At 36.4% G+C, this 26,701-nt stretch overlaps 1 protein-coding gene across 4 annotated transcripts in view; it reads right to left on the bottom strand.

Annotated features, from left to right (window-relative positions):
• Nucleotides 1-26,701, bottom strand: part of ANKIB1 (ankyrin repeat and IBR domain containing 1) — a 141,535-nt gene that overhangs the window by 18,178 nt on the left and 96,656 nt on the right. For all 4 annotated transcript variants that reach the window (XM_037136493.2, XM_037136494.2, XM_037136491.2 and 1 more), the window contains 4 exons: nt 19,931-20,075; nt 18,114-18,280; nt 9,462-9,550; nt 2,601-2,731 (listed from right to left, as the gene is read on the bottom strand). In XM_037136493.2, the coding sequence (XP_036992388.2) occupies nt 2,601-2,731; nt 9,462-9,550; nt 18,114-18,280; nt 19,931-20,075 (532 nt within the window). The remainder of the gene's footprint in view (nt 1-2,600; nt 2,732-9,461; nt 9,551-18,113; nt 18,281-19,930; nt 20,076-26,701) is intronic.

The following is a 26,701-nucleotide window of genomic DNA, read 5'->3' as shown; positions in this document are numbered from 1 at the left end:
CGTGTTTCAAGGCTCTGACAGTTCTGTTGTTGCCTAGCACAAGCAAACTTTGTGCCTGATTTGATACAAGTACCCTTCAGTGCAGCCTTACTGACCTCTTGGAATTAATGGCAAAACTTTCTACCAAAGAGCCACATTTTATATTCTATGATAAGAAAAAGAAAATAGAATTGGAGTAATTTTTATTTAGTTGCAGCACACAGTTTTACAGAGTCAGGTAAAGAAAATTACTAAGCGATTTAACATGTCTGAAATAGGTGACAGGTTTAAGCAATGCTCCCCTCACCAAAAAAAACCAAAAGGAAACCTCGGAGACACAGACAATAGTGTGGTGACCACCAGCAGGCGTGGGGTGGGTGAGGGAGAACGGAGTGAAGTGGGGGTAAATGGTGGTGCACAGAGACCAGACTATGGGTGGTAAATACATAATACAAATATACAGATGATATTAGCGAATCGTGTACTTGAAACTTATTTAATTAAATCAGTGTAATCCCAATACATTCAATAAAAATACATTACAATTTTTAAATGTTAAGAATGCAAAATTTAAATAATCTCATTAAATTATCTAAAGGATAATGGATAGAATAAGGAGTTCTTAAAAAACAAATTAACTTACTTTTACAGGGCCCAATTTCTTATTTATTTAATGGATAATAATCATAATAATAAGCATTTATTCAGTACTACATATGGTCCAGGTATTGTTCTACGGACTTTACCTATATTAGGCCAATTGGCATAGGTCTGCTAGGGGTGAGGCTTAAAAATTTTTTTTTACTTTTTAATTTTTGTTCAAGTACAGCTGCCTACATTTCCCCTCCACCACTGTCCCCCACCCCACCCATCCCCACCATCATTCCTACCCCCCTTTAGCTTTGTCCATGGGTCCTTTATACATGTATTTAACAATCTGATTCCAGAAAGTAAAAACCATTAGTGTCATCATATTGTAAGATATATAAATACTGAATCACCATGTTGTACACCTGAAGCTAATATAATTCTGTATACCAACTATAGTTAAATTTTAAAAAAGTAAAATAAAAAATTTACTTGTTCAGTTTTTGTTTTAGTGCAAAATATTTTTAGATGGTATATCAAACAAGACTACTAATTTACATAGTATGTAAGGAATTTTTAAAAAATGCAACAGAAGCTTAAGCAAAAAATCTGTTTAAAATATACTACCTGATAGCATTAGTCTGATTAATTCATGAAAAAGTCCACTCACTAAATGCATATTTATCAAGTACCTACTACTGGTAGGTGCTATGAGTGAAATAATGGTAACGCTGGATCCTGCGCCCCTGTTAGCAGCCCAGCTGCTGAGTTGCATGGCCAACCTGTATTTCTTCACGCACCTATGTCGTCTGTACCAAAGTTTCCAGGGAAAACTAATACAGATGTTGGAGATAAGACCACAAAGTAAATGAAACAATTTTGGCCTAGTCAGCTGAAATAATAAGCACTTTTGAACATTTGACTCAGAATGCCGTACTAGGTTTTTCTTCTTGCCACTCAGGAAATTACTATTACTGTCTCAGTAAGCCAATTTGTTATGTTAATTTTCTAGTGCTCTAGGCTTGTAAAAATCATTGGTTAACTGACATTATTTTTAAAGTCATAGTAGTAACAACAATTAATTTCAAGGTTAAAAACCAAGTAATATGTAGAAAGAAGATATTGCTATATTTTATTAAAATCTTCTTAACTATTTGGGTTTTTTTCCCATCCTAATTACAGAAATTACATTGGCTTTCTCTCAATAATTTTAAATATCCTTTATATACATGGCACTTCCAATAAAAAGAAAATTATTGAACTATCATTACAATTTTAAAAACTGTTCATAAGTGTAAGGCATGAATTAATAAAATATTATTAACCTGATTTGCAGAATATTTGTTTTAAATATGGTCATTTCTTTCCATGCAACTAAGCCAGGAGGGTAGCTTTCTAAGAGTAATTATTTATATTAATTGTTTTTCAGCCAAGTAGGTTTTTATTGGCATTTTCATTTTTAATATAGTAATAGATTAATTATTTGACAGTTTCATCAGTGACTTAAAGTCTGCCTGCTGCTTTGGGTACCTTTATTACACACACATCTATATATAGACACCAAGATTTAAGATTTGAACTTACAGAGATTGCCTAGGACCTGGTTATGACTTTGAATCTACGCCATGTGCTCCGAAACCAGGTTTGCAAGAGATCCGTATACGGTAGCTCTCTATCGTTTACTATCATTATTTATACACACACTAAACTCCTAGGATTCTCACTGGGGACAGTGACTGGCAGGGAAGGACTCAGGCATTTCTGATCTTCTGGCCAAATGCCACTGAACCCTTACTCTTATTTTTAACATTCACCATGAGTGTAAAGTTTAGTACTATGAATTAATACTTAAGTTACTCAACAAAGAAAGCAGAATGCAGTCTCTTAGAATCCATCTGAAACCCCAAAAGATTTTTATGTGTACAACATTTCTTCTTTTGATTATAATCAAATTAAGATTCCAACTGCAAAACACTGAAAATCCTCTTTAACTTTTTTTGCTTTCTTAATGCTTTTTATTTATAACTTCTTACCTTAGCACACTGCATGTGATTGCATCCCTCATTCTTCTGTATTGGAGACTTGCAGTTAGCACATGGCTTGGAGTTAGTTAACAACCAGAGACAGTTGGCAGCATCCTCATAAGCTTCACTAACTCCCACCACTTTGGGATATTAAGCACAAATACAAAAATAAACGATTTAGTGTACAATAACAGGAAAAAAACACCCAAGTGTTCTTTGCAAGTTGTCTCTCAATTTTAATCATGTATTTCTTATATTTCTTTTTCAATTAGGCTCTGTGGCAAAATTTTAAAATTGGTTCATTTTAAATGGCATGACTGTAGGGTAAGAAGCTGTATTCTAAAGCTCTATTTATGAAAACTAATTTAAAGGAGATTTCTTCCTAAACTTGTGTACAAATAAACTGGGGAAGAAAAAACCCAAAGTAAAAAAAACCAAAACAAAACACATTGTTATTCTCTGCTACAATTAACCATTGCATCAAAGAAAATTATAGGAAGAATGGTTACTTTAGACAATAATTTCTGGAGTAGACCAGTTATACACATAAAGTTTTCCTCGTAGTAAAAAACATGTACATTATATTGAAATATCAACACTTTTTTACCCATAATTATTTCAGATAAGCTAAAAATAAATCCAATATGACATGTCTAAAACTAAACTTATCACTGCCCCAAACTTGCTTTCTCCATCCCCATCCCGGTAAATGATATGATCGTGTACCCCGAGTTGATCCAGGATGGCACGTGATCTTGGACACACCCTTCTCTTACTCTCACCCACCACGTCCCACTGACTCTGCCTCTTTTCCATACCTGTTTCTCTCCAATTCCAATTTTGCTGCTTTAGCCAGAATCCTCCACACCTCTTGCCTAGACAATTAAAACACAGAAAACCAACCTATCTCTGCAGTTCCATCTCCCTCCTCCCAATTCCCAGAATACATCCTAAACAGTAATGTCTTTAAAACACAAATCTGCTTCAGATCTTTTAGTGCTCCCCACTGACTACTACTGACTACAACATAAAGTAGTCAAATTGCTTTAACAAAGAATATAAAACCCTGCATGATCTGGCCACTGACTATCTGGTAAGGTTCTCTCAACCTCTCTCCCACAGTAACCTTATGCTCTGTATTAAACTCAATTTATCCTACAAAAATTAAGATCAACAATCATAAGAAATGCCATGATTTCTATCGTAAAATTGATATTTTATATTCTGTAAACTTTTCCTCCCCAGTAAAGAGAGTTAGGGGCTGGGGAGAGTTGGTGATGCACAATTAAAAACTTATTTTTTCCTGTAAGGTCAGTAATCAAAAAAAACAAACAAAAAACTCTACATGCTCAGGGAAACCTATGTTTTCTTTACTGAAAGAGATGTCAGAAAATCACGTTAGATTAATTGAAAGTACCCATCCACTCAAGGCTCTGATTATATGCAGACACTCTCTTAGAAGGTAAGGAGTTGGCCCTAATGTTAAAAGCAGGGGAATAATCAGATGTTTTGAGTTTTGAAGCTTAAAAGGAAAAGTTACCCACCCCCTCAGATACAAATCCCAGGAGAGGGAAGGCAGCAAAGGCTGGAGCTGACCGAACCCTGGGAACTGGCTCTGTATACGAACTGGAACAGCTGAGACTGGGAGCAGCCCTCTGATGGAGCCCAGCAGTAGAGGAGGGGGGCTGTCTTGCCACCAGGAACCCTTAAATTTGTGTCAACAATCTAATAGTAGCTCTACTGCTGGACTGTAAAGCAATGGTTTTCAATTCCACACAGCAAAGAAAACAACAGCAATAATGAAGTGATCAGACTCCACTCCAGTTCAAAACCCACCTGGCAGATGATGGTTTGATTAGGATGTCAGTGGAGAGAATTCTGAGATAATTGGTGGAAAACAGGAGTTTCAGAAGGAATGTACTACTACACTTATGGTCAAAAGGTCAAGCTGGAGAGGTAACACCACTTACGAAGGGTGTTACTGTAAAACTAATCACTAAGTACAAATGTCTACTTTTTGTTTACATGTAGTGGCCTTTCTCTTCCCTTCAGCATCAACATTATTTTTAGCTCAGAGGCTCTCACACATTCTTATGACCTTTATTGTCTATTGTTATAATAAATAAAGCACAAAGCCATTAAAACAAAGCAGCTGTGTGGCCTGCAACATAACAGTGTTTTTCTCCCACCCTTGGAGAGAATGCTAATTCCTAACTGCATTCTAGTGGATTGCATTAAGTAAATCATGTTCAGGGAGTGACTATTATTGCAACAAAAACGTGTGTGGGAATACAAGCCTTCACTTCCAAGTTTCTGAACATGCTCATTTTGCACACCTGCCCTTTGTACATACTCTTCTTCATACTTGCAATACGGTATCTCCCTTCAGTCTACCTGGCGACTCTTCTTCACTCACAGTGACTTTCATACTCTTCACTTAGTTACATGTCTATTAAACCTTGACATTCTTTCCTTTATAATCTTGTATGCTTAGATTTCTAAGAAATATTAACTTCATATAATCAAATATTGGTGTATAATAGAACCCAAGACCCATTAGCAGAGTCGACATGTATGAAAGTAAAAACAAAGTTCTTTTTAAAGACTGAATTCTCAAAAAGATGATCTGAATTCCATTGACCATTTATTTATTATGTACTATGAGAGCATCAGTTTGATACTTTTATAAACTAACCATAATTTCACAGAAAATGGTGAAATTTCTGCTTCTTGCTTTGATTAGGCAAACTAGAGGCAGTTCCAGAACTTAAAACAGTATCTGAATGTGGAATTAATGATTTAAACTGATGTTTACTTTCTAATACTTTTTCTCATTACTTAGACTTTGTTGCTCCTGTTGAGTCTGATAAATTCAGTAAGTCTGGAAAACTGGGCGTAAGGGATAAATCTTTCTCATGAATCTAAGTTTGTTTGAAAATGTTCATACCAGACATGAGATCATGAGCCAAGGTAATATGTAAACTCAATAGAGCATTTAATCATACTTTTGCTTTTTTAATATTGTTTTTGTATATTTAATGATGATGTTCTACTTAAGTATTATACTGGCCTATTACTGTTTGCTTCAAGCCTCACCCTAAATTTTGTGAACCTAAGAGGCCATCGTAACAGTCTACTGGTCAACACCTTTAGTGTGGAGGGCGACTGGGAACATTCTTTGCAGTCGTGCCTTGTTTCCTCTGGCAGACCACTAATCAGGTATCCTCCGTCTCCTGACTCCTATCCAGTTTTCTGAAGTTCCTCTGTGTTAAAACCCTATTTGGAACTTTTTGAGAATGATCCTCAGCCTTTAATTTGAGGTGCCCCTATCTCTGGCAGCCAGAAGTAACCATGCATACACCATGGACACTATCCTATTTCCTTCCTCACTGTCAGGATCACTCTCGTGATCAAGGATGTTCTGTCATAGTGCCACCAATAATATGGGCTCACTGACCAGGTTGTTCTCCCTCTCTTCCCCTAGTAAAAACTTACTAGTAGATATGGAATAATTGATCCAACTTCAGAATTACAAGGAACAAGAGAAAATAATCACCCATTTCAAAATATTTGCTTTACATCTCCAATCAAACACTTCTGGACACTTTCTATTAAAGAATTAAATTACATACTGTACTAATTACTCCTTGTGGTACATTAACTCTTTCAGGCAACTAGTGAGTACACTTGATTTTCACATAATGACATCTTAACTCTCTGGCATACACCTCTCCTCTCCCATTTCCATTGTCTGTCTTGCTCAAGCTCTTACATCCTCTCACTTGGACATTCTGAAGTCATCTCAGAAACAGTGCTCTTATCTAGTGTTTCAATAGTCCCTAACTCATCATCCACACTTCTGCCCAAGTGATCTACCTAGTATCTTCAGTTATTACTCTCCTACTCAACTCCTTATCACTCCCCTTCAGTCTACCCTAGTTGTCTATTTTGGTAAAAATATCTCTGATAGTGCCACTTCCCTATTTTAAAAACCTCTTTCTATGGCTTATTACCAGGATAAATTCAGACTATTTGGCAAGAATCCTCACAATCTGGCAACATCTACTTTTTCAGTGTCTCAGGATAATGCCAGACCTCCCAGGACTGAATTTAATCCCAGCCCAGACCCAATTTGGACTTGTGCCTGTGCAGTCTGATATCTCGGTGTACCTTCCTTTGCACCGGCTGTACCCAGCTGTGTGCAGTCCTTGAACACACCGTGCTGCTTCAAAGCCCTCCTCCGTCCTATGCCTCGGAAGCCCTTCCAATTCTGGTCTCTGTGAAGGACATCTACTGGCTTTCAAAATGCAGCTTAGCTTCAAGTCTTTTATACAGCTTTTTCTAATCCTCTCCTTTGTCCCTCCCCATCCACATAATGTACCACAGGTGCACTGTTCTCTCACAGCATTTACATTCACAGCTCTTTTTTCTTAGTTTTGTATACAGCTGTTGCCATCTCTAAAATGTACATTTCAAGAGCATAGAGGATATCTTTCTTCTGTATTCAAACATAAAATAGCAGTTAAAAGTGTTAAATAAATCATGAAGATACCATTTAAAGGTAATAAGTGACTTCTACATTTTCTCAATATCTCCTCTGAGCTGTAGGGAATTTTTAAAATTCTACTAAACATCTTTTGATATATGACTTGAAAGTACCTCAAGTTCAAAATGCCCACAGCAAAACTCATCATTTCCCCTTGAACATTACTCCTTTATCTGAATTTCCTTAGTTGACCAATGACACCACAATCCACCATTGGACCCAAACTGAAAATCCGCTGTCCTCTTTCTGGTCTCTTTCTCCTACAGTCTATCCTTTCTAGTTGTCTATTTTGATAAAAATATCTTTGATAATCACACACCCCTAGTTTTTAAGTGTATTTTATGGCTTGTTACTTGGATAAATTCACACAGTTTGGCAAGAACCCTCAGAATCTGGCAACACCTATCTTTCCATGCTCATCTCTTGCAATTTTCTCCCACGGACCTTAACCTTAAGCTCCACAGATACGAATAAAAAAAAGTAGGTATGCGTACAATAGCAAGCCATCTCTAATAGAAACATAGATGTCTCTAGGTGGCAGAAGCAGGAAAAGAAAGCAAAATCCAATTGTGTCATCATGCTTAAAGGTGCTGTAGGAAATGGTATTAATCTATTGATGGAATTCACACATGTATACAGACCCACACCTATATGAAGAATGGGGAAAATGGGCAGGTATTGAGAAAGCAACAACAAGCTATTATCTGACTTTCAAGAGAAAGACATGATAAATCTGGAGTACAGGAACAATCTATACAGGTGTTTTTGATTTGGGAAGTGCGTAGCACATAACAGGTACTGAAAAAAATGTTAATTGAATGATGAATGTACAGGACAGAAATATTTAGTCAGACCTCATTATAAAATATCCTGGGATTATCCATTTCCCTTTGCTTCTGGATAAGGATGTGAGTTTTCTCATCATGTGAAAGGAACCTCGTTCATTAGCAATTAATAAACTGGCATTCTCTTTTACATGGTAGTCTCTTTCCATGCATCTGAATAGCCCTGAGTCGGTGCACAAAATGAATTCTTGTGAACCTGAAAAATGCTGAGAAACAGTTCTCGGGCCATGGTCTACTGCATAACATAACAGAAGCCTGTAACAGGTCTCATGGCTGCCAGCCAGTCCCCCAGCGTCACTTCAGCTGCTGACATGCAAACCTGCCACATCTTTGCCTCTGCAGATATGCTAAAACCCCATTAATATTTCACTGTCTTCAGGAAGCTTCTCTGACATTCCATCCCCTGATCTGATTTAGTTGTTCTTGTTTTTATACTCTTACCTTTTTCTTCTTTTGTCCTCCTATCTTTACCCAACTATAGAGGGTGGGGCAAAAGTAGGTTTAGAGTTGTTTGTATGGAAAATTATATAATAATAAAGTATAATACAAGAATTAATCTGTTTCGTGTATTCACAACTGTAAACCTACTTTTGCCCCACCCTGTATTAGCCATCATATGATGTTGCAAATATCTGCTTCCCTTCTAGCCTCTGCACTCTGAAGGATGGCATCATCTTTATTATGTATTTTGCTCATTGTAAATATACAATGACTGAGCAAATTCATAATCTTGATTTGCAACACCTCAAACTAACTCCATTATCTAAAAAGTGAAGAAAAAAGCCCTAATATAAGTTTCATTTATATTAATTTGAAAGAAAATAGTCACCATAAAACACTCAGGGGATAAAACTTATTATAAAGCAGATATATTTACTTGTCAAATGCAGGAAGGCTAATTTCTGCTCACCAGACCTGTGCCTCCTGTCACTCAATACAATGTAAGTTTCCTACACTGTAAAATGAGATTCCTAATATCAATCTCATAGCATTTCTGTGAGAACTGACAGAGTAATAAATTTATAGAAGTCTTAGTAAAAACAACTATAGACATGACAATGTAAGTCCACAGAACCACATTAGTAAGAAATTAATTTGTCTCACTACTCACTGGAAGCTTCCAGGGAAATAAGCTTCCTCTCACTACAGACCATACATTTCTTCCCATAAAGGACAGAGAAGTTAGTTGGCCTACCCCAGAATAATAGGGAAGGCAGTGGTAGGAGGCTTAAATGGGGCTCCTGTTTACCTGGTCTGTCTTAGGAAGTAAGTCACTTGGAAATGTGGAACTTGGTTATGACTCCCTCTCGCAAAAAACCTGTCGCCCCCAAAAGCATGTTGATCAAAAGGGTGATGTTACAGATGGGAACTCCATTAACAAACCTGAACATTTCTTAAATGAAGACTCTAAGAAATATGACATTATGTTTTGTATGCTATTAGAAAATGTGTAGCATAGCTATCTAAAATTCCTCTTACGTTCTTCTGGTTTCATTTCAGTTATTTTTTGTAGCCAATTTTTCCATGTTTGGCAATCACAAGGCTCATGTGCTTCACCAAGGCACTCCCTAAAGAGGGAAACATGAAAAAGACAATTGTAAAATAGTCTTCATCAACACTGGAGTAAAAGAATAGGCAGAAAGTAACTCTTTCAACTGTAAAGTTGAAGAAACAGATACAGCGACCACTGAGAAATGAAGTATTTCAATAGAGGAATTAAAAATATGATTCTGAAGCTTAATTCCAACAGGTTAGTTTTTCCTTTTAACTGGTATATTCATTTACACATTAAAAAAATTCCAAATAAACTACCTAATACTTACAATTTATTTTTGCATGCTTTAAGAACTATACAATATATTTTTACCAGTTAGGTTCTGTCCTCATTAATACTTTAAATTCTTGCAACTCGAAGTGTTGGCTAGCCAGTGTTTGTCTGGCTAGCAGCGTTATCTTTACTCGGGAGCTTGTTAAAAACACAGAGGAGCAGGCCCCACTACACCTAATGATTAGAATATGCATTTTATCAATATTATCTCATGGCCGTTCTGCATTTTAAAATTTGAGAAATGCTATTTTATATTACACTGTGTCATTACTTTTACTTCTGAATCCCCAACTAACAACTAGGGCAACCTAATTTACTTCTGAGTCTGATGAATTCCCAACTTTCTGTTTCACTGAATTTTGGCAAATTTTGGTGTAAATAGTTAAAAAATATTGATTTATCATTTGTAAATTAATTGTATATTCTATCACTACATAAAATCAAACATTAAAAAGGGCCTAAAGCATTTACAAATTATTTGTTTTAATTCAATATGCTATATTGTATAGAGCAAAGGTAATTACTACAGTTAATAATAAAATATCTAGAAAAATTCCTTTTAATGTTGGTAGACACCACTGAAATGAACTTAGTATTATATGATTGGGAAACACATTAACAAAACTGAAATTTATATAATTTGGCAGGGAAAGTAACAAACCAAAGATGAGACATAATGTGAAAATGGTCACAACATATGTTGAAAAGCTGGATGTAAACTTTATATAAAGAATAGTTCTGATTTCACAAATGCATATATATTCTTAGAAAAGCCTAAAAGAAATCCAAGAAAATGTTATCAGTAGTTTAAAAAATAATAACATATCATTTTGGGGTGAGAAAGACCTAATCTGCAGTGGTTATCATTATTGTTATTTTATTTTTTACAGATTTTATTCATTTCTAGAGAAAGAGGGAAAAAAGGGGAAAAGCGAGGATGAGAAACATCCATGTGAGAAACATCAATCAGTTGCCTCTTGTATGTGCCTTGACCAGGGGACCAAACCTGCCACCTGGGCATGTGGCCTGGCTGGGTTTTGCTTTGCAGGACGATGCCCAATCAACTGGGCCACACTGGTCAGGGGACTGTTATTGTTATTTTAAATAAAGATCTTATTTGAAAAGTTTAAGTTTGTTAAGACACACCTCCTGACTCAGACAGAGTCTCACAAACTAAGAAGTAACATTTACTATATTAGGAATGTACCAATTCTACTTCATACCCATTAGGATGGCTACTATTTAAAAAAGTGAGAAGTAACAAGTGTTGGAGAGGACACGGAAAAAGAGAAAAACTCTTGTGCGTTGCTGGTAGGAATGTAAAATGATGTAGCTGCTATGGGAAGCAGTTTGGTGGTTCCTCAAAATGTTAAACGAAATTATCACGTATGATCTAGCAATTCCACCTCTAGGTATGCATCTAAAAGACACCAAGGACTCATACTCTAACACCAATGTTCATAACAGCATTATTCACAACAGCAAAAGGATGGGAGCAACCCAAGTGTCACTCACAGAAGAATAAACAAAATGCAGTATGTACACACACACAATGGAACATTAGCCAGCAATAAAAATAGGAATGAAATTTTGACCCATGATACATACACATTGTAATGTGGATGAATCTTGAGACATTAGAGGCATTCTGCTAAGTGAAATAAGCCAGATACAAAAGGACAAATATTGTATGAATCCAATTATATTAAATATTTAGAATAGGGGAATTCATAGAGACGGAAAGTAGAATGGTGTTTACCAGTAGCTAAAGGGGAGGGAGGATGGAGAGTGGCTGCTTAATGGATACAGAGGTTCTGTTTGGGAAGAGGAAAAGTTCTGAAAATGCACAACATTGTGAATGTATTTAGTACCAACGCGTACTTGAACTGCGTACTTAAAAATGGTTTAAAGAAGAGACAACAGGAACCAGTTACTTTGAAAATACTTTAGTTTCCCTAAGTTCTTGATATCACCAAAGCTGGCATTTGGGAAATCTTTTCCGAAAATGCAGTTTATTATAGAGTTCTTCATTAACTCAGTGGTAATTTAACAGTCATTCAAAAAATTATTGGGTTGCCCTGGCTGGTAGCTCAACTGGTTAAGAGTGTCGTCCTGATATGCCAAGGTTGAGGGTTCGATCCCCATCAGGGCACATATTGAGAGTCAACCAAGGAACAAATGAATAAGTGGAACAACACATCGATGTTTCCCTCGCTCCCTCTAAATCAATCAAAAACATACTGGTTTGATTAAAAAGGGAAGTAGATATATTAAATTTACTTTAATACATATCAAAATAAATTCTCCTTTCCAGAACTGTAAAAAATATTTGTAATAACTGTTGATTTTTAATTGGCACATATACTACCATACACTAGTATTAGAAAGATACCACGGATGGAAGGGCAGGGTTTCCTAGAATCTGCATTCCTTGTGACTCATTTAAAACAAAAATTAAGATGTAGAAAAGCCTTACATATTTATAGTACCTAAAACAAATCAAATAAAGTCAATGAAATAAATTATTTCCATTAAGTTTAAGACTTTCTAGGACTTCTGGCCAAGACGGAGGCAAAGATAGATACACTTTACCTCGCGCAACCAAAAAAAGGGCAAAAAATTTAAAAGAAACAACCAGAACTGTCAGAAGATGGAACCGTATGGAAGTCCAGTAACCAAGGAGTTAAAGAAGAAACATTCATCCAGACTGGGAGGAGGGGTGGAGAGGACACACAGCGAGGTAGCAAGGTGGCGGCTGGAAGACTGGGGCAGGCAAGGGGGTGGCTGGTGGTCCCACATTTGTGTGTGGATAAGCTGGGAGAACAACTGGGGAGTGAGGCAGGCTTTGCAACCCAGGGTTCCGGTGCAGAGAAATAAAGCCTCAAAACCTCTGGCTTTAAAAAACCTGTGGGGGTTGAGGCGGTGGGAGGAACTCCCAGCTTCATGGGAGACTTCACTGAAGAGACCTACAAGGTCCTAAAATGTACACAAGAACAGTTACCTGTTCTGCAGGTAACTGAAGCCTAAATTCCTAAAGAAAGTTTTTAACCAAGACAACAATGACTGGTAACAAGCACTTTTGCCATGTATAATGTGCACCCACATTTTTGGTCCAAACTTTCAGGAAAAAATCTTTCATTTTAATTTTTAAATTCAATTACTTATTTATTTATATTTAGATACTTTTTGTATTATAAAGGAATTTTAGCATTTATTTTCAAACATACGGATACTGTTACTGTTTCTGGAGTTACACTTTTAATGCACAAGTATAAATAATTAAAAACATTTCTATGGATACAGAATTAGTAGTACCCATGTATGATGTGCATCCTTATTTTTCCCTCAAAAATTTGGGCAAGAAAGTGCACATTATGCATGGCAAGAATACGGTGTTCTGACACTGTATTTTGCCCTTTTGTAAGGGAAATTCTGGCACATAAGTCAACTGAAATTTAGAGACGCTAATAGAGTGGGTTCGGTTCATTCAAGAAATAGGTGCTTAGTAAGAAATTACAAAGAAAAAAAAATGGTTGTCTTACCTAAAATCCTTAACCTTGTCTAAATATGATGGTTAACTAGTATCAGGAGACCAAGGGACAGCTCTTTACTTGAAAGTGTGTCAATACACACAACCATTGGCAGAACAATAAAAAAAAGGCAACAAGTGAAAATAGCATGCAGGGTTTGTTCTGCAGCATGTACCCGGAGCAGCAGGGGTGGCACTGCTTTTATTACATGTTAGTGCTACTTTAGGTTCTATGTGTTATTTGATATGACTTTATAGGCTATGAAACCTATGAATGAACACTCAAAATTTCCCCATATAAATTAATGGTAACTGCTTCTTTATGCCATTTCTGCTTATTCAGCCCTACTTTAGGGTAGTGGGGAAAACCTGTATTTAGATGGGCATGCTACTGTATATAAAGAACATGATATTTAAATGGGGTCTTATTATTGATCTCTACCAAATAAATAGCATCTTGTTTTAATTCCTGGCCTAGAAAGGGTTGAGGAATGTTCTGTTAGCTGGAAGGACTTTGCTACTTAAATAGCTGAATGCTGCCAGACTGGAAAAATCTTTATTTCCAGAACCAGAGCTATTAAGCTAAGAGTTTCAGACTGATTATGCAAGAGAAGATGAGACTCAACTATTAGGCCACAAATAAGGACAACCTCATTTACTTTGCCCAGTGGACTCTTTTAAAGAGTCTCTTCTTCTGTGAAGTCTATGGAGAAAGAGATGAAGCATGAAACTACCACTTTAACTCAATCAAGATTCACATCCGAGGGAGGATGTGTTATCAAAATCCTTATCCTGGGTATTGGACAAAAACAGAACGAGATGATGACAATTTTAAGGCCAAGACATTCACTTTCAAAGTTTCCCCAAACATTTGACAAGCCTACACATTACTGGAAGGTTAAGTGGACTAGAAACTTGACACTGATTTCTCACCAGGTGTACCGTGATTCAAGCTTTCCTATCAGGGGTTCAAATATTGTTTCACGGTTATGGCGACACTACTTTAGAGGCATAGTTTCAGTAAATAAATGCTACATAGTTGTGTTAAATATTACAAACCTCACCATTTTACTATTGAGAATACTCTTGCCAGGCAATTTTAGTGAATAACTCTAAAATATGTTTGACTTCTATAGATCTAGAAGAGATGAAGTTCAAGTAAGTTTCTCAGTTTCCAAAAGAGATACCGGTGATAAAAGGGACCAGGAGACATTCAAGAGAAAATAACCACTTTGCAAGGTCAATTTTGAGTTCTTACAAGTTAAGATTTTGGTGGCCAAGGATTACTTCTGACAACAAATCTTTGAAGACTTAATTAAGAAAGACTTTGTGTTAGTTCAGAGGGCAAAGAAGTAGTAGCATAATCTACTTAATAAAAAGAAAATCTGAGGGGAGAAGGTCACTGGCTCAAGTGAGATGAGAGTCCATCCAGGTTCGAATGCTGTCTAGGGGTAATGCTGTTGAGATGAGACAAAATGCAATTCTACAGGCGGAGGGGAAAGCATTCTAGGTCCAGTTATGAAGGGTCCAGAACTGGTTGATGGACAATTTATAATAGAAAGGGCTACCTTGTGGTGGGAAGGGAAATAAATGCCTATTCCTACCTTCCCTCGTAACAATGAATACATGCAGTTGTATTCAGGCAGACATTTCTTGCGGGTGACTCTCAACTGCTTTTGTCACATGCAGTTCTTAAAAAGAAATTATTATTGCCATTTTGTGTAGTTCTTATAATCATCTTGAGGAATATATAAAAAGATCTCTTTTGCAAACCTTCCTTTTGCATGAAGCAGACTATGCTTCTCTTTAAAACACTAGAGAAGAGCAGAATTCTACTAAAAATTAAAAAATATTTGTAATTTATGATTATAGAAAAAGCTCTACTATAGGAATAATAGCAGGAAGCTATGAATGTAAAAATGAAGAATGTGGCTATGTTCCAATAAAACTTTTTTAAAAAATATTTTATTGATTATGCCATTACAATTGTCCCCTTCCCCCTTCATTCCCTTCCATCCTGCACCCCCCCACCCATATTCTCCCCCTTTAGTTCATGTCCATGTGTCGTAAGTTCTTTAGCTTCTACATTTCCCATACTATTCTTGCCCTCTCCCTATTTTCTCTCCACCGTCTATGCTACTTATTCGCTGTAGCTTCTCCCCTTCTCCTCCTCCTACTCCCCTGTTGTTAACCCTCCATGAGATCTCCATTTCTGTGGCTCTGCTCCTGTTTTAGGTGTCTGTTTAGTTTGCTTTTATTTTAGGTGTGGTTGTTAATAACTGTGAGTTTGCTGTCCTTTCACTGTTCATCTTTTTTATCTTCTTTTTCTTAGATAAGTCCCTTTAACATTTCATATAATAAGGGCTTGGTGATGATGAACTCCTTGAATTTGACCTTATCTGAGAAGTGCTTTATCTGTCCTTCCATTCTAAATGAAAGCTTTGCTGGATAGAGCAATCTTGGATGTAGGTCCTTGCCTTTCATGACTTGGAATACTTCTTTCCAGCCCCTTCTTGCCTGTAAGGTCTCTTTTGAGAAATCAGCTGACAGTCTGATGGGAACTCCTTTGTAAGTGACTGTCCTCTTATCTCTTACTGCTTCTAGGATTCTCCCCTTCATTTTAATCTTGGCTAATGTAATTATGATGGGGCTTGGTGTGTTCCTCTTTGGATCTACCTTCTTTGGGACTCTCTGAGCTTCGTGGACTTCCTGGAATTCTATTTTCTTTGCCAGACTGGGGAATTTCTTCCTTATTTGTTCAAATAAGTTTTCCACTCGTTGCTCTTCCTCTTCTGGTACCCCTGTAATTCGGATGTTGGAACATTTAAAGATGTCCTGGAGGTTCCTAAGCCTCTCCTCATTTTTTTGAATTCTTGTTTCTTCATTCTTTTCTGTTTGGTTGTTTCTTTCTTCTTTTTTGGTTCACTCCATTGATTTGAGTCCCAGTTTTCTTTCTATCACTATTGGTTCTCTGTGCACTTTCCTTTATTTCATTTAGTGTAGCCTTCATTTTTTCATCTAATTGGTGACTAACATCAACCAGTTCTGTGAGCATCGTGATCACCAGTATTTTGAACTGTGCATCTGATAGGTTGGCTATCTATCTTTTTGTCCTTTAGAAGTATTGGCTCTGGGGCTTTGAGCTGTTCTGCTTGAGCCACGTTTTGGTCTGTTCATGCCTGTTATGTATGAGGGGCAAAAGCTTAGGTGTTCACCAGGGCGGGTCAACCAGTTGCTGGGTTGTGACTGGGGGCGGGGTCAGAGACGGAGCAATGTTCGCTTGTTCCACTCTCCTTCCAATTTCAGTCCTCTCTGCTGCTTCCCACAGGCGGGCAACTTTTCAATCGGTGCTTTTAGGCTTTATTTCCCATCGTTGAGGCCCTGGTTTGTGTGGTCTGTCTTGCTGCCCTTTTTTTGCCTAGTTTATCTGCGTGTGAATGTGTGACCGTGGCCAGCCCTGCGCTGCCTGTGCTCCCAGGTCTGGCTGCCACTGCCTTTTCCTGCCGTGATCCCTCTCTGCCAGCTGCTGACTCTTATTGGTCTGGGTGAATGGTTGTCAGACTTCTGTACAGTTTAATATTCTGTCTGTTCTGCTGGTGTTTTTGTTTCTAAATCTTTGTTGTCCTTAATTTTGGTTGTGCGAGGAGGCACAGTGTTTCTACCTATGTCTCCCTCTTGGCCAGAAGTGAATAAATAAAACTTTATTTTTAAAAATTAGTGTGGATAGTGGTTTGGTAACACTTGACCTAGAGTTTGGTGCTATTTATGGATTGTCAGGTTAAGAAATATTTTTAGCTAATGCTAATAATGACTAGGATGAGAAACCAGTCTTCCAGGGTAGAAATATTTTATTACTATGCCTTTTTACTATATAGCAATGCTACAATTCCATTTTAATTTGTAATAAGTAGACAAAGAGTATTATGTGCATCTAAAGTGTATCCTTGCATATATGACAAATCTATAAATGAGCAAAAAGCAGAACAAATACTATTTCTTTTTGATCATTTAATTAAATAAGACAAAAGCTGATTTTGTTTTATTTAATTTGTTCTGAATAAAGTTAAAATGCTGATGTCAGACAAACATACATGGTTACACAGCCCTCCTATTACTGATTTATCATCAGTTCATACTTACTGAAGACTTATCAGACATTGGAAACTAAACAAAGACACACAGTGCGGTTCCCATTGGGAACTGTGCATTAGAATCATCTAAAAGCTTTTTTTATTTTTTTTTTAAGAATCCTCCTCTAAAACCTACTGCGTCAAAATTTTGCTGTGGTTTGGGATAAAAATTTAGAAAAGTTGTGTTAGTAACCTGGGCCTCTCTGGTTAAGAATCACTGCTAGAGACTTTTACTTTAAGGAAAACACTGAAGCTCTGAAGATGTTCTAGTCTGTGGCCAGCAATCTGATATTAAGAGTTCAAGTGCACAGGCTCTGGAAGCAAACAAAGGTGCACTCTAATCTCACTTCCACCACATGCTACCTTCACAACCCTGACAACTTCTCTGTGCTCCAGTTTCTTTATCTGCAAAATGGGTATAACAACAGCACTCAACTCACAGCAAAGTCAGAAGAACTCAATATATCAAAATATTTGGCACAGTGCTCTGCACATATCAAGCACACAATAAATGTAAATTTGATACACATTTTTAAATCAGTAAGAATGGTATCAAACACTACAATTTAAAGGCCTGACTCAAGGTACAAACTCTCTTTAAAAAACCTATGAGAAAGATGATTTCCCACTTGTCTTGCACTGACCAGCAGAAGAGGTGTCCTTTTCCGCAGTCCACGGCAGGAGCTCTGAGCAGAGGGAAGCTGAGCGTATCAGACCCAGATGTATTTGACCCTTGTTTCGTCAGTCTGACTGCTCTTTCGCAGCCTGGAGTAGGACACCATTTAATGGCAGGATTATTTTCAACAAAGGCCTGTTTAAATAGCAATAACAAAATACAACAATCAATATTTTAACTCTAAATTCTAATACAGCGTGCTCTGACATCAATTTACTTTAAAGCCAAAAAAAGAGTGAAATAATAAACAAGGTGTAGTCAGTCTGAAATGCTTAAAATAGTAGCAGCAAGTGCGAAACAATTATTTATTTATTTATTTAAGATTTTATTTATTTATCTTCAGAGGGGAAGGGAGGGAGATAAACATCAATGTATGGTTGCCTTTTGTGCATCTCCTGCTGGGAACTGGCCTGCAGGGAACAGGTCTGTAACCCAGGCATGTGCCCTGACTGGGAATCGAACCGAGATTGTCTGGTTCACAGGCCCACGTTCAATCCACTGAGCTACACCAGGCAGGGCTATTTAAAGTATAATTGACATTCATTATATTAGTTTCAGGTGTACGACATAGCGATTTGACATCTGTGATCACCATGACAATTCTAGGAACTTCTGTCACTGCACAAAGTTAATACAATATTGACTATATTTCCTATGCTGTACATTATACACCTGTGACTTAATTATTTTATAACTGGAAACTTGTATCTCTTAGTGCCTTTCAACTTTTTCACCTATTCCCCCAACATCATCCCCTCTGGCAACCATCAGTTTGTTCTCTTTATCTGTTGAGTCTGTTTCTGTTTTGTTTTGCTTGCTATTTTGTTTGGACCTTGAGATCCACACATTAGTGAAATCATGAAACAACTTAGCAAGAAGAAAAGAAGTGGGAATTACCTAGTAATGACATAATTTTTAAATTTATGTTTTATTTAGTTTAAAAACCAGAGTGTAGATGCTAATGATTAAGTAAAAATGCAATTATTCATGCAGAAAATGTGTAATTTAGAAATTGTTCTCATATAGTGTGGAACTTTTCTGATGAACATAATTATAAATAGAACCTTACATATGATTAATAGTTGCATTTGAACAGTGAATTTCTAAATGGCATCCTAATAATACATAAAAATCAGTATTATGATGCTTTTTATCTAAAGAAACAAAAGAACTTCTTTTTTAAAAGTGTACACATTAGGGTTTAGAAAACAAAAATTCCGCACAAGGCACTTAAAATGTAACTTTTAATTTATACAACAAAGAAAGTAACTTGCATATGCTCCTGAATAACTGCTGAATACAAACACAGATAGAAAAAAAGATGCAATAAACAGTAAATTTATTAATTGAAAGTAGAAGAAAACCCCATAAATTTCTAAGTTTATGACCTTTATTTCTAAATATTTATATTTAGGAGTGTAAAATATAATGCCTTTTGGAAAGCTTAAAGTAGTACTATCTACTTCGAATATTATTTTGATCAATCACTTATAAAAATACAATAGGCAAATCAGTAAATGGTTCTGAGCAATAGTTTTATTTCCTTTGGTAAACTGCTACCTTAGCTTTTCTTTTACTCTTTCATGATTATAAAATAACGCTTTAGCTTAAAACTTTAATTAATGCTACCATTTGTTAATACAATTTTTCTGAGACACAAGAAAATTGCATTTCCATTATGCAATTTTTGTTTTAAAAAATAAAACAAATATATTAAATACAATCTGTTATACAGGTTTCATAAAATTAAAATTATGGATATTGGACAGATAATTGCTAGCATACCTTAATATCAAACTGTAGGTATCGCTTGTCCATCTCCTTAGAAACTACACTTTCTATGATATCCACAGGTACAAGTTGGAAGCAATCATATGCAGGGCAAAAAATGTTGTGAGCTTCACCTTCTTGAATTTTCAGGTTCAAAAATCTGTTAAAATGATCAATTAATAAAAAATAAAAATATAATTTGTTTACAGTCTAAGATTTTTTTCTATGTTTAATCTTCTGTTAGACTATAATTACAATAACACCAACAAATCAACTATAATATACTGACTGATATAATTTACAAATATTGAACACTTATTAAGTGCAAAGTCATTCATTATACATATATGAAAATATACACACATGTATTTGTATGTTTTACATAGTTTTATAGATCCTTGTTCTGCTTTATCTTTTAAAATTTGAAACAATATATTTATTTAATTAAAAAAATTCAGAAATAACTGGTTTAGAAATGTCTTCAATTCTTAATATTCTATACCTTTAAATAAAAGGGAGCAATCATACAGGGTTAAACAATGCATAATTCAAGAAAATTTTGGGTGGTACTGAAATAGCATGCCTTTTTGAAGAAAAGGTTTTCTGCTTGTATTTTGTGAAGAGAAATATTAAAATAAGCTTCATGTCCTACTCTAGTCACACTAGTTGAGGTAGAAGAGAAAAGCATCCTGGAAAGGGGCAGGAAACTAGCCCAAGGTAAATTAAATGGTTAAGAACAGGATTTTGAGTGACAGATTTCCAGGCCTGCCACTAGCAAGTTACATGATCTTAACTTATTTTCACTGTTTTGCACCTCACTTTTACTATCTGTAAAATGGAGATAACAACATGCACTTCTCGGGTTGTTATACTGATTATATAAATAATGTAAAATATTTGCATGGTGGCAAATAAAAATTCATAAATTTTAGCAAAGGTTTTATTGTTGCTCTCCCCCCCCCTTGTCTCTCTGTCTCCTGTCTCTTACCCTTGGCACAATAAACATGCTCAAGTTTTATCCATTCTGAAAACTTTTCTCAACCAAATGACTCTTTTTAATTGCGTTTTCCTTTCACATCAAAATACTTCACAATGACCTGTCGTTCCTTCCTCAAGTCATCTATTCACTTCTAAACCAACCGGCTTCTATCACTTCTTCACTGAATGGCTGGATCTTAACATGGCCATTAAGACTACCCATGAGTAGCCCTGGCCAGGTATGTCAGTTGACTACAGTGCTGTCCCACTACACCAAGGCTCCAAGTTCGATCTCTGGCTGGGGTACATACAAGAAGCAACCAATGAATGCATAAATGAGTGGAACAACAAACTGATGTTTCTCTCTCTCTCCCCCCACCTCCGCTGCCCAACCTCTGTCAAGAAAGACTATCCTTGCCCTGGCTGGTGTAGCTCAGTGGATTGAGTGCAGGCCTGTGAACCTAACAACTGGGGTTCAATCCCAATCAGGGCACATGCCTGGGTTGCAGGCCAGTTCCTAGCAGGGGATGCTCAAGAGGCAACCACACATTGATACTTCTCCCCCTTTCTCCTTCCCTTCCCCTCTAAAGATAAATAAATAAAAATCTTTAAAGAAGAAAGAAAGAAAGAAAGAAAGAAAGAAAGAAAGAAAGAAAGAAAAGAAAGAAAGAAGAGAAAGAAAGAGAGAGAGAGAGAAAGACAGACAGACTACCCTTTAGGCCAAACTAGTCAAGAATTCTCAGCTTTTATTTTGCTTTAACTTCTCAGCATCTGACACTGCTGAATAGTTCCTTCTTTCAGATTCTCTCTGGCTCCCGGAACTATTAAACTTTTTTTCCTGGCATGCTTCTTACCTTTGGTTGCTCCTTGTCCATCTCTTTTACTAGTGCCATTTACTCTCTTTGATCACTTATATTTTAGTGTTTCCTAGAGTTTTCATGCCAAAACTCTTCCTTCCTAGTCCATACAGTCTTCCTGGGTGATCTGAATGCCCCTAACATAAACTACCACCTATATGCTAAAGACTCTGAAAGGTCAAGCCCAGATCTCCCTTGTTAGTTATAGATCTTAATTACATACATTTTTGTTCAAATACCCCCAGAGGCATTTGAACTTTAACATGTTTAAAATCTTCCCCTCTGTTTTCAATGTTTTAAAACTATACAGGCTCCACAAAACTCTGATATATTCCAATAGAAGGACATTCGGTACCTTAGTTACCACTTAAAATTATTTGTTTTACTCTGTGTCAGGAAAAACAATTCGGCAGAAGGATGGATGAAGAATTCAGGGCAAATGCTATAGAGTGGCTGTTCTCAAAGTGTGAGATGTGGACCTGTGAGGGTTCCTGAGACTTTCCAGGGGATTTATGAGGTCGAAACTATTTCCTCCCTTCCCCCATCCCTTCTCTCTCTTTCCCTATCAGATTTTTAAAAAATTAAATTTATTGGGGTGACACCAGTTAATAAGATCATATGCTATTTTCAAAATGATATTGAGACCCCATTTACTTTGGGTTAAAACTGCCGGTGCCACCTTGGCAGGGCGGCCCAGTCGGTTGGAGCATCGTCCTGTATACTAAAAGGTTGCGGGTTGCATCCCCAGTAGAGGTGCGTATAGGAGGCAACTAATGTTTCTCTTGAGTACACGTATCTTGGGTAATTCTGTGCAATGAAACGGGAAGCAAGCATGATGAGCTTCTGCTGCATGCCAAAGCGGGAGGGCGGTCTGAAGGAAAGCCCTTAAAATCTGTCAAATTACAAGGAGACCTACCTGCTTTTATCATGGAACACTATTTTTTTTTTTGAAAGAGTGACTACAAACAATTATTATTCAGACTTGGTTATATGATAAACTACTTTTGAAAATGAATAAATCTGGTATATCAAGGGAAAAAGTTGAGAGTATTTGTTGACAATGATAAAATTCAAGCCTTCAAAAAAAATTCTTATTTGCTATTGTGAGCTTCACAGGTTTCCAATATTTAGAGACTTTTCTGGAGACTGGTATTAACTAATGTGACTTTTTACTATATTTATGTATAGTATAAAATATGTTAACATTGGAAGATCTGAATAACCCAGTAAATTAATATTTTCCAAATGATGTTACAAAACCATGCAAGAGCAAAAGAGCTATGAAAAGTGCAACACAGACCAATGGATTTTAATGTAAGAGTATAAAAGTCCACTGATGTGGTTTTAGATTTTACACTGCAATTAACCATTAAGAAACTACTATTTGTTGGATTTTGATGTGTATCAAGGAGTATCCACACTTCTCTGAATATTTCTCTCATTTCATCTGCACATCAGTGTGAGGCCAGATTTTCTTTATATATGTGTGACCAAAAAAATATTGTGTAATAAAAATACAGCTGTCTTTTATTAAGCAAGACATTAAAGAGATTTCCAAAAAGGGAGAACAATACCACTCTTCTGATTTACTTCCATTTTAATGGAAATAGTTATTATTCATAGTAAATGTTATTTATGTTAATAGACAATGGGTTTATTATTTTAAAGTGATTAAAATACTAATTTTCACAGTGCTTATTTCTAATATAGTATATATAGAAAGATATCGCCCATATAAACAAAAGCTCTTTAGAATCTTCAACAATTTTTAAAAGTGTAAAGGGATCTTGAGACGAAAAGAGAAGTGCTAATTGTAGAGTTCCTTTTTCACATAACAGGAATCTCTTAATTTTAGTTATGCAGAGGTTCCCTAGAAAGTTGGACATAATTTATCTTATACAATCATGTGTAGCTTAACAAGGAGGAAGAGTCTGAAGAATGAGTCAACCAGTGATTTCACCCTTGTGTGAACATTGTGGAGTGCACTTACCTAAACTTAGATGGTGTAGCCTACTACACACCTATGCTACATGATAAGTCTATTGCTCCTAGGCTACACACCTGTGCAAGTAGTATTGAATATTATAAGCAATTATAACATAATGGTCAATATTTGTATATCTAAGACTAGAAAAGGCACAGTAAAAATACAGTATAAAAGATAAAAAGTGTGCACCGGTGTGTGCAAGCATTGATGGGATGGGGGTGCTGTGGAAGGAGGTGACTTTGGAGAGAGAGTAGATGTCAGGAGGAGGGAGAGGGAAGGAAGTGAGGAGGAAAGAAAGGGACAGCAGAGATCCAAACAGACCCAGAGAGATGAAGCTTGGGATGAAAACAGTAAGAGGGAGAGGAAGAAGAGAGAAGAAAGGGAGGAGAGGGAGGAAAAGGTCTGGGAGGAAAGAGAGAGAGAAATGGAGGAAAGGGGAATGAGTCCGTGCGTGCATGCATGTGTGGGCGTGCAGCAGGGGGACAACATGCTACATCTCAACAACTTAAACCACCCACAGCGAGCAGTGAATCTGACATCACAGTCGGGTTCAGCCTTTCCTTCCAGCATTACAAACGAACTTTTTCTTAAAATCCATGATAGTGTTAAGGGACCCCTTTCATACACTGACTGATATGTGGTTCTTCATCGATCAAAATGTGGTTATGTGGCACATGGCTGCAGGCCCCTGACCGGGTACACAACTTGCTTAGACACAGTTACTATTATGAAGATGTTTTAAATTTTATTTATTTTAAATGAATCAGTGCAAATTTCATTACCTCTGGGGAATTAAATGACAGAACTGAGCAGACCTCACTGAAGACAGAATTTCTCTGTGAGCCATGTTCTTAATCCTCATTCAAATACCATTTCCACTAAATTTCCAAGCAGAACATGGAGTTAATGAATGTTAGTGAAAGAGAAATCTGGGACAAACTTCATTTATACTTTTATCTTGTAGGTCAGCTTCACAGATTATATCCTAGATAGGTCTCTTTTGCTTTTTACCATGCTTGGGATAATAACTAGCATTTATTGATTGTCCCTGTTCGAAGCATTTTACATATACGAAGCCACTTAACACTAAACCGACAATAATCTATTAAGTACTTACTATTATCACCATTTTATAGATTACAAAATTGAGGCACAAGGCAGTTACCACTTAACTAAATCAACAACCAGTAAGTAGGAGGAAGAATATTCTAGGTTGGGTAGAAAACAATAATTTCCCTTTCACTTAAGCTCTTGGCACAGACGCTTCAAAGCTTCTGGTTGGACTGATGAGAGAGGGGGTAGGGAAGTCCAAGATAAATGGAGAAGTTTTCAAGCTATCTAAGGACCTTTAAAAATTCTTCCTTGCTTCTTACACAGAGGGGTGTCTTTTCTATATGCCTATGAGATATGAAAAGACTGCAATCAATTTAAAAATGACTTTATCAACATATGAATCACCCAACCCGAAACTTGTTTTACTGGTGCTTGATTTGGCAAGAACTGCCTGGCAGGACTGTGTAGGAAAATTCTAGGTAGGCTGATAAGGTGCCATGGAAAACAATAATCAGATCTTCCAAGTTTAAATCTTACCATTAACCTCTTCTCCAGGCTAGTCTATGAAGACTATGTATGGGAGATGATTTCTGTGACAGGAGTTAGGTAAGAAAGAAAGGTCAAGGAAGTTGAAAAAAAATTCAAGTAAATTCCTGGCAGGGGGAGAGGTGTGTGTCTGTTTTCACATAAAAACCAAGGTCAAGAGTAGCAATCCGGGTAGAACGCATACTTCCTAACACAATACAGTTACTGATTCACTTTGGATTACGAGCTCTGACCCTTGCCATTAGTTTAGCTGCATCAACTGTACTGACTGGATCCTATGTAATTAGACTCTGAATAGAGTCTAGCCTATATTTTAAAATAAACAATCAGGTATTTTTATTTAGTCTTTTTTAAAAGCACTATTTTTTCCCCTCTAAATGAAATCTTGCCTCATATTCTACTTTGGAAAAAAGATGTATGTAAATGAACCTAGAGTGACAGAAAAGAGATCAGTGTTGCCTGCAGAAGTGAAAGGAGAAGATGGTGGTGGGAGACCAGAGGCAGAAAAAGAAGGGCTGGAGGGATTTTGAGGAGAAGTGAGGAAACTTTGGGGGATGATGGATATAGCCATTATCTTGATTGTGGTAATGGTTCATGGGTATATACATATGCCAAAGCTAATCAAATTATTTATTTTAAATATGTGATTTACTGTATGTCAATCATACCCCAGCCCAATTGTTTAATTTGCTTTATGTTCTTGCTCTCTCACTCAAAGTAGTATTCCCCAGCTCCCTGAACTTAATACTCAACACTCCATTAAAAAAAAATAGTTTGAAAACTTCTAATTTTTAAGATTTCCTTAAATGCTAACGACATGCTTTGCTTAGATCATCAATCAGCAGATTTATGTGTCTCCAGAGAAAACATGATGTTGTACTGCTCATTATACTGATCTTCATTTTGTTCATAAACCTCTCCTGAGAAGTGCAACATTAGAGCAAAGTTAATGGATGTGAGAAAAGTATAAATCTTGGCAAGGTAATAAGGAGAATAAACATGAGAAGCAAAATAAGTTTTCCACTTGTAATATATACCCAAGCATGCCTAGCAGAAACATTTAACTACATAAAAAGGCCTAGATAAAATCTGGAGTACTTTTATTACATATTTTGAGTGGCCAAATCATTCAACAAACATCAAAATTTGAATTGTTAAAGGGGAATTTTAAACATTCACATTCTTAGAGATTTTCAAGGCTATTTGCTTGTTACAAAAAATTCAAAGCAAGCATAAAAATAGATGCTTAAAAACTCTTGGAATATATTAGGTATAGGCTTGAAATTTCTATGTAATTAAGATACTAAGAAAATGTATTTGCATATACCTGCTTTGTTCCATAAACTACCTTACATTAAGCTAAAT

The sequence above is a fragment of the Artibeus jamaicensis genome, unplaced genomic scaffold (assembly GCF_021234435.1).
Source record: "Artibeus jamaicensis isolate MK-2021 breed Jamaican fruit bat unplaced genomic scaffold, CSHL_Jam_final contig_923, whole genome shotgun sequence".
NCBI lineage: Eukaryota > Metazoa > Chordata > Mammalia > Chiroptera > Phyllostomidae > Artibeus > Artibeus jamaicensis.
This window is presented reverse-complemented; position numbering and strand designations above follow the sequence as displayed.